Raw genomic sequence first — 9,984 nt, forward strand, 5'->3', positions numbered from 1 at the left:
ACATTACGAGATGTAACAACAAGATGTAGTACCCAGATGCCAGTCACAATGGACAAGGCGCCCCTTTGATGGAAATATTAACGCTATTCAACGAGCACTTCGACTGCAAACAGAGGTGAGCAGCAGTGTCCGGCGAAAGAATATACAAAGACTAAAGTTGTGGGATTCCATATCCGTCACTCTTTCCCAGCTGGAATCCGCTGAGCGTTTTAGTAATGTGATGTAAACCCAACCAACATATAACGTTTCACTAACTAACGCTTTCTTGGCTTTATTTAAATGAAAACACTTTGCAAATAGATCTTGTAAAACAACTTTTTCTCCACCCTGGATAGCATTTTTCCAATTGTTTTTCAACCTTGGTTCATAGTTTCAGCAATAGCCTATAAATGTTTGAAAAGCGTTAGACTGATATTACACTAATCAAATTAGATTAAAACTGTCATACTAAAAGTATGACTTAGTATAATTAGGTTTTAATACTTTGTGTAAAAGTGTCGATCAATCAAGCTATCTTTGCCATGAGCTCATATAAAACTTTCCATTCATTTTCTTTAAAACTATTTCATTCATATTAAAAGTCTTTTTCATTATTGACAAAGCGACAGCTCTGATGTACGACCAGCAGGAAGTGTAACTCATTTAGGAATCAAGATCAGACAAACGCAAAAATTGGCACCGAGACTAATTCGATCGTGGTTAAATAGCTTCGAAACTTCCATGTTCTCATACTAGGAATCGATGCGGGAAATTAGTTTATCTGAATGAATGGATTGACGCCAGAAGCTTATTATTTACAGTTGGGGTTTTGAAAACAGTTTGACCACAAAAATCAATAGGTTAAGTTGATATCACCTGTTGCGTCCACCAGATGAGCGTTTGTCATAAGTAGGGCCCGCAAAAGTCAATAAAGTCAAACATTTTTAAGCACCTCGTTTACCCACGAATCAAAGAATAAAGTTGTTTTCAGCACCTATGGGACTGTTTCTAAAAAGTTTATAGGTCAAAATAAAGTCAAAATTGACAATAAAGTCAAAATTTTCAGTAAAGTCAAAATTTGTCAAATTATGGCTTTTGACAATCTTTTTGTGTTTCTTGAGAGTAATTGTTGTCAAAATCCTCGTGGAAGCATTGTAAATTAGTAACTGCGACATAACTAAACCATATTAACCCATAAAAGCAGGAAATATGTCACAATGCCCACTTAGATCAGCAGTAATTTTTATCGCAAATTGTCCTTTGTTTATTCATTGTTACGTACGGTACTTAAATAATTTTTATACAACACTCCCTCTTCACAAACGTGGTCTTTTCGAGGATCAACAGTTTGGACTTTAGGAGTAGCCTACTGACATTCTGTAATACAAAAATGCTTAAGCAAGCTAAATCGTTTTTAGCAAAAGTTAGACAGATTTGTCGAAATTTTTCTATCGCCAAAAAACACGACGCACTGTTTATAATCCATAAAACACCTTGACTTTCAACAAAATATTACGTTTGGGTCTGAAATCGATAAAATATTATGTTTGGGTAACTGGTATCTATTCAAGGAAGAACTGTGCCCTCTACAAATAAGCAATTTCATTAGGTCAAAATAAAGTCAAAATTTGATAAAAATATAATCAAAAAAAAATTTTTTTTAAGTCAAAATAAAAATGGTCCTAGTCATAACTCTTTCGCGCCCAGCATCATTTTAAAATGATTTGCGGTTTAATGCTAAACGCCCAGCATCATTTTAAAATGATTTGAGGTTTAATGCGAAACGCCCAGCATCATTTTAAAATGATGCTGTCTGATGTGTGATATAAAACTTTGTCTTTGTAGCAGAATATCTATAAATTTACTGGTCCCTTGTAAAATGCTTATTTTATTGATATTCTCATGTTTTAAAAAAAAAAAATTGCTCAAATTTGACAAAGTTTGGTTACTTTAGACAACAGCAGTTAAAAGAAAAGTATGTACTAAAGGAATAAGGCATATTTGATTTTTCCTTGGCACTTTATAACATTAGGAAGTCAACTGAAAAAAAAAATCTTTTTAGGTTCTATAGAAAAGGTGGGAGTATTTTTTTTGTAAGATGCTTCATTTTCACAAAATTTTTAACAAAAAAAATGTTGAAAAAAGTACACATTTTGAAAATACTGTATCTTCAAATATGTTGTATTAGGAAAGTAGGTTCTAACATTTATAGTTAGAACATGAAATTACCTTTCCAATGAAATATTCCATGTTAAGATACACAATCGGTGTCATGCGTGTCAACTCGTTAAAGTTAGAGAAAAAATAGCAAAAATGCCTGGGTTTTGCGGTCAAACCGCGCAAAATCGCTGGGCGCGAAAGAGATAAGTTAAGTTTTAACAGCGTCCACTAACGTAACTTATCTATGAAACGTCTTTTTTATTTCAGAAAAACTTTGAGCGGGGTTTAAAATGTATTGGATTTCTTTTGAAATGTACTTTTTGATGAACATAAATATTCCTCTAAAGTCTAAACAATAAATACCATTAATACAACAAAAAGTGCTCAATGCCTAGCAAAAAAAAAAAGGAGAGCAAATTACATCAAATATAGTTATTACTTTCTAAAATCTCTACAGCCTGTTTCACCCTAAAAAGGGGATTCCTATTTGAATAAGGACCTTCTTATGATCCTCATTTTAGGGTGAAACAAGCTGTAGAGATTTTAGAAAGTACTCTATTTGATCAAATATTCTTCTATAAATATTACAAACAAAAGTAAAAGTTACAGCATAAAGAATAAAATCACCTATGAACATTAACTTGGTAGTGAATTTTAGTATGCATAGAACGGGTTTAATTACGTGCTAAAGCTTGAGTCCAAGCATTATTGAAGTGTGCCCAGCAACAACAAAAAATTGACTTGCCCCCTCAAGAAAATTCTGCGTTACGACTGTCCATAAGTTTGAATATAGTCAACTTCTGAACTAGAAAAATTAGATGGTTTACATTGATTCTACGTTTGAACTTCTTGACCTTATCGAAATGAGTCATTTGTATAATTATGTCACCCCAAGGGATTGCAATGTACTAAGCACTAGCAAGTTAAATTTAAAAAATTGATATGTTAATAGCCTTGACAGTAAGCTATTTACAGAAAGTTAAATTCTCACGAATGCTCGACCATTTAGTAGACTTAGACTACAATTGCAGTAGTTTTTAAGCATGTTTATCGATGCCCAACCCGGGGAGTAGCCTACAGCGTGATGTGTCACGCTTTTAAAGGAAACGTAGGCTCCACGTTACCTCATCCGGCCAACATAGGCTACTATGAATAGGCAGCATTACTTCCTTCATTTGTAAAATGCAATAAATTGGTAAAGCAAGTAAGACGTTAATTGGGTAAAATATTAAAAGTTAATATAATGATGTGCAAAAACTGTGTAATATGATGGCATTTTATACAAAATACTTACGATGAAGAATGATTTTGTTTGAATTTCTGTTTTAAAATATTGTTTCTTGTTTTCCGTATTGCACTCTAGAACGTTACCAGAAATAGAAGTGTTTATTCTTGTTAGTGTTTTAGAAAGTCATCATTACAATTTCGATTAGAACTTAAGTGAAATTAAACGAAAACGTAAGAAGAAATGTTTTTTTTTTAAATGTGGCAACTTTAAAAAACCTGGCAACATTAAAGCCGGAGTCGAAGTTGTCCAATTGTAAACCGAGGTGTCGGAGTCATATATTTTTTCACCCGGCTCCACAGCCCTGGTTTAATGCCACGAATAGTGTCGCTATTTCTATGTTTTCCAATGTGGAATAATAAAGAAATTTGCCCAATAGAATTGTTTTTCGTTTAGAATTAGTCTGTATCATTTCTAGTATCACATGACAGTTCTGCGGCTCATAAAATCAGGAAGATTTTAAGAAAACTACCGTAGTTTTTTTTTGTCGCTGATGTGTAGGCCTGTTGGACCTTAAAAAACGCTAGTAGGCCACTACTATAGATGATGCATGAGTTAGATTAGCATCTAAGCAATCAGGTAAAAACGATCAAACTTTGAACGCTTGAAAACGTTCCTTCACAGATAATCCGGTACAAAATCGTATTTGTTCATCACATGTTTTTCTAATAAAATGAAGCAATTGAATTCATCACATGGAAAACTAATAAAACAAAGCAATTGAAAAGTTTTCTTTTTTCATAACTGGATATATTCCGTTGCAGTTATACCACCTTCCATCGTTGGAAACAAAATAGCTTGTTTTCAAAATAGTCATGTCTTGTGAAGTTTACGTTCGTCACAAAACAATTTAAATTTTTTTTTTATGTTTGTGGGAATATTACTGTCTATTGTAGCGGTTGAAGTTTGCAATATTAAAAACTCATTTTCATGCCCAATTCTTGAGCGTTATATTGATTCAAAGCGAAGACTAACTTCAGAAGATTGACTACTGTGACACCCTGCAACGTCAGCACAGGTTAAATCAATGCTAAAGTGATGGCTCTTACGTCCCGCATAAAGTTACCATGAATTTAATTATGATTTGGCAAATCTGGTGAATTCTTTCAAAAAGGAATAAGAAAGGAACAAATTCAAACAACCTGAGATTTAAAAGTTCGAAGAAATTGCTTTATAGTTGGATGAAACACAACTTAATGACAAACGTAGGTAAAGATAATAGCCAACAAAAAGCCAGTTAGTCTGTAAGCTACAAACATAAACATAAAAGTATTAAATATAAAGAGAATAAATTCAAGCTTTTATTAGCTAAAATTGTAAAACCACAAGACAATTATTTTATAGATCCATATAAGTCCATCTAAACTAAAGGCTTGGAACAGCGTGGATGTATTTCTTTGATTGGAGTTTGATCTTGCAGAGTTTGATTGCGGTAATTGGAGACTTCCACTTGTGGCGCAGTCTCATGGCAAACAAGTTTCTATTCTTAAACCCATGACTCCCTTTAGAAACCACCTGTAGTTTTTATAAACCTAACTTAGCCACTACAGATAAACATACAGAACAACCATGTCATGGAGTAAAAAAAGAATAACAATAATTTCTCTTTGTAAGTCTCAATGGTAGCTCTGGTCACTGGACCTACTCTGGGGTGGTTGCAGCAGGCGTATTACTTTGGTTTAAATGAAGACCTCCATATATCTAAAATCGATGATCTGAAGTTTTGAAGTAGAGGGATGAGATGGTGTTTAGAACCACCTGTACCCCAAGTAACCGAAACTGGTGTGACAACCTCCACCAAAATAGCAACCAAAGCCGACTCTGATGAGTTTGTGTCATCCTAATCCTATGCCTTATCGACACGTGGATAAAAAAAAAACAAGATGAATAATCATATAATCTTTGACCACATAAGTAATCTAAACTAGCTCATTTCTTGCTGTTAGCTCGTCAAACAAACATAATGAAGCTTGAAAAAATGATAGTTAGAACGAAATTTGTCTCCATTATTTCCAAGTTGCAGTAAACAGTTTACCTGAAACACTCACCGATTCGAATCTTGTAAGCCGAAGTAGCCTGACTTATCATCAAGATCCAGGTTATTTCGATACGTGAAAACATTCTTTGATTGGTGTTTTTGTCAAAAAAAACCCAGAAACATTAACCAATTTTTGTAGACTTTTAATGAAATGCTTTTAATTGGCTAAAGCTGCAATATTTCATAATATAAAGGTTTTTAAAAATCAGCTACCGTTAGACCAATGGTTCTCAACCTTTTTCAGCACTGGGGCCAAAGTCAAAATTTCAGTTTTGAAAAGGGCCACAACAAGAAAAAGCAATCATAAAAAAAACATATGTAGGCTACCATCAAGAATATCTAAAGAAGGGGATACGAAGGCTTTTCTTGCGTCTGACAATAGAAGGGCTTTTGTTTATCGCAAATAATCTGTGTTTATCGCAAAATGACAATTGGCACCGATAGTAGTTTAATAAATCTTGTTATGACAACTTGCATTGCGCTATTAGCATCAGGCCTGGATAATCACAGCATGCTCATGGTTACTTGTTAATTCAACTACCCATATACTTGCTTTACATCTAGCATACCGCATCAGGCTTTGTTTAAAAAACAGCTTACTGGTAACTTTTCAACTGTCTTTGTAAACAAGTATTCTTTAACTACTCGACGTAACATTTGCTAACTGTCTTATGTAGCTCATTGTACCAGCTGCACCACAAAACTTTCTATGATTTTAAAAAGAAACACATGTTTAAAGCACTACAAACTACCGCCCTGGTAGTGTCATGAGAATAAGGCAATCACTTCGAGCCTTCATATCCCCTTCTCTAGATATCCCTGGCTACCATCAAGCAACAAGTACATACAAAGCAATCTAACTTAAAAAGTAATCTTGGCTTTTACATTTAATAAGTTTTCTAAAACGAGAGTAATCTTGAAAAATGCAGCATTCAAAAGTTGGTTAAAATGATGGTTCGACGATAGGTTGTGATATTTGGTTTTAATTACAACCATTTTGCTGAAAAGTGCTTCACACATGAAACTTATGTTGAACCAAATACAGATGCATATTTTAATGTATTGGCCATCAAGTTAAAATGCTCTTCTTCTGGGACTCGACTCTAGAAGTGAAATGGATGATCACGTTTGAATGCTTGTGTCAGCTCCACATCTGACTGCAAATCATCGGGAGGCGGTAGCATGGGCCGGAAAGAGTTAATACCATTAATTTCTTTCAAATTCATCAAATCATGTCACTAATGAGCATGTAGGCTACTTTTTAGTTTCAAATGATCCGTTGACTTGGTGCTCTGGCTCTGAGCAGTGAGCACCTCTCCATCTTCAGTATCAATATCTCCAGAAATGCTCAAGTTTCTGATGATTTAGCACAGTTGCACGAATTTAATTTACCGTTGATGTTACGATTCTATCAGATTAGACATCTTCAGTGATTTAATAACGATATTTTCTTAGTGTAAAATGCAAGTGCCACGTTGCAGGTCACGCCATTTGTAAACGAGTCCATGAAAACCTTAATTTTTCCCTAACATCGTAAGACATCCATCTGTTGGAACTAAACACAGCTTTGAAGGGTCCGAATGTGCTTCTAGAAAACTTGAACAAAATTCCCGAAACATATATATCCCGCTTGGTGTGTCATAAATGGAACGCAAAGTGAGAAACTGCTCGCATATGTTAAAGTCTGACGTCACTCCCCTGATAAAAACAGAAAATTGGTCTGTATAGAGACAAAGGGAAAGAGACCACAAGAGTTATTTTTGTTTTTGTTTTTTTGACGCGTTCATGTTTTTCCTTGTGGCTACAAATTAAATTACGTGGAATAAGAGAAAAGAAAACAATTTTTGTATAAGCTTAGGCTGCGACTTCGAACATATTTATTAATCAGGCTGATTGTTTTTTTCAAGACACAATTCCGTACCGGTAGTACACTCTTGCTGGGCCTGGACGTGTAGTCCACGGCTTTTCCAACTTCGGTCAGGTAGGCTACGCGATGTCATAGAAGCTGATAGAAAAAATCTAAAATAGTAGGCCTGCCATTAAAAGTTAACTTTTAAATAAGCTGACTGTGTTGCAAAATGGAAGACAGAAGAAAAAAGCATTGACTTTTCAATCGATAAACATAAAATTTTACATTGTGCTTAACAAGCTTATGTCATCTAAATAGCCCTGGTTTCTCAGGTTTTTTTTTTAAAGCGACTCAAGTTAAAAACTTGTCTTAAAAACAGCTACCTTATACTAAACATTTTTCTTAATTAAAAAAAAAAAAAAAACAGAAAACAATTCAGAAAGTTTTTTTTGGAGACTCAACCTTGGGTCATGACCCATACATTGGGAATCACTGATTTGTAGGAAGATATATGCTCTTCTTGATAAACAAGCCTACCTTTTGCATAAACCTAACTTGCTATCGGAAAGTTAGCAGTCAATACAATCACAAACGAAAAAGCCTTCCTTTAGTTTGCATAACTATCCAGCAAGCTGTAGTATGAGATTGATAATAATAGAATTTGTATAGGCTACTCCAATCCAAGAAAAAATTATTTTATGAGGTAGTCTATTTTCCGCCCCGTTAGTTCAGTGGTTACGCGCCGGCTCAAGATCACGCGGCGCTGGTTCGACTCTCGGGGTGTGCGCTTGAGCAACGCACTTTCAGGACTGCTCTCCATTCAGCAGTACCATAGTGAATAGAATAATTCTCCTGCAACAACACTTCAACAATCGGAAAACTTCACTCTGCCAATCTCGGTGACCGGCCCTGCGTCAAGAGCCTCTACAAGTATGGGAAACTACGAGGAATAACCTATCAAGGCTTTGTCAGTCCGAGGATAAAGATTCAAAACCAACCAACCATGATATATAAACAACAAAAAAATTGCACTGAATCTCAAGGTAAACAAAATTTTCTAAAGTATGATTTCGCCTGTCCTAAATGTTCCACTACAGGGTGTAGCTTACCCAGGTTGTGGGTAGGCTACCTTAGAAAGAGTTACGGTACTTATAGTTTTAGCGCCAACTTAACAGTCGCAAATAGGGTAGACTTAGACTATCTGGACTTGGGCTCTTTTAAATATTTTTTCTGGGTTAAAACGAAAAGATTGGATAAAAAAATAAAAATAAGCTTACTTTTTGCATTATATAAGTCCGCCCCCTTAGTTCAGTGGTTACGCGTCCGGCTCAAGATCACGCGGCGCTGGTTCAACTCTCGGGATGTGCGCTTGAGCAACGCATTTCAGGACTGCTCTCCATTAAGCGGCATGTAATGGATGGAATAATTCCCCGGCAACAACACTTCAACAATCGGAAAACTTCACTCTGCCAATCTCGATAACCGGCCCTTCTTCAAGAGCCTTTACAAGAATGCGAACCTACCAGGAATAGGCTAACCTATCAAGGCTTTGTCAGTCCGAGGATAAAGATTCAAAACCAAACCAAACCAACCAATTAAGTCTACATAAACAAAGACTAGCCTACTTAACAGTTGAGTCTAACCTCGGTATGGACTCTGCGAAAATGCGACACATTTTTCTTCCTAGTTTGAGCTTTTCTATATTTATTGCAAGTTGCTCTGGATGCGAGCGTTCATGCCTTCAACTGCCTCAAAGAAAAAGTTGCGATTCCAAAGCTTGTTTTTTGATGGTAACTAACCAAGAATTTCGTAGCCTACATATTCCTGGTTTTATTGCAGCTTTGAGAAATTGTTTGGCCCATGAAGGCTTTATGGCAAACTCTTATTTGACGATATCCTCACAGCGAGTCTCGATCGACCTAAGATTACCTTAACCAGTCTCGATCCAGCTAAGATTACCTTCAATCTCCCCTTTATTTACCACTTCAGCGTAACTAAGAAACTGCTTTATTTACTTTTTTGTCGATACCGGTACCGAAAATAAAACTTCAGCTTACAGAATCATAATTTTGCTTATGAGCTATATAGGCTATCTATAAAACAATAGGCTATATAAATTCTTTTTTCCCACTTCAACTATTCTACGATCGTACCGATAGCTACTCACTGACCCAGAACTTCACTTTGGTCTCGTGCAACAAAAATTGTGCATTTTTAAATTACTTTAAACTTATATAGACTAACGCGCAGCTACTAATTCGAATAAATTGAAATGCCAGCAAAATGTGAAAGAGTGTTGAACTAAGACCATCCAATGTTATCAAGACATCGATTTTTGAAGCGCATGGCCCACCTTAATCAAAAACCGATACAAATGCTGTCATTTTACAATCCGCAAGGAAAGTGTTTTCTATAATTAGATTATTGCGTTTAATCTTATAGTGATTGCGCCACGAAGTTTCAAATCAAGTAAATTCAGACTAAATTCAGCCCTGATTGATTTGGATAAAGAAGATTTATTTGTTGCTTGGAACAGCAGCACATCATTTTTAAACCTTGAACTATAAAAAATTTCCATTCATGGGATTATTACGCCAGAGATGAAAAATTCTTGCTTGGTTAGTTATGGAAAATTATTTTTATTTACTGTAGGTAATTGTTCATAACCGTCAG

General features: G+C 35.3%; 1 protein-coding gene across 1 annotated transcript in view; it reads right to left on the reverse strand.

Annotated features, from left to right (window-relative positions):
* The window catches only part of LOC145785187 (glutamate receptor ionotropic, kainate 2-like), a 28,371-nt gene extending 27,485 nt beyond the window's left edge, over positions 1-886 (reverse strand). The window contains exon 1 of the mRNA XM_082596880.1: positions 856-886. Within this exon, the coding sequence (XP_082453006.1) occupies positions 856-886 (31 nt within the window). The remainder of the gene's footprint in view (positions 1-855) is intronic.
* Positions 887-9,984: the final 9,098 nt, after the last annotated feature.

The sequence above is a fragment of the Aplidium turbinatum genome, chromosome 16 (genome assembly GCF_918807975.1).
Source record: "Aplidium turbinatum chromosome 16, kaAplTurb1.1, whole genome shotgun sequence".
Classification (NCBI taxonomy): Eukaryota; Metazoa; Chordata; class Ascidiacea; order Aplousobranchia; family Polyclinidae; genus Aplidium; species Aplidium turbinatum.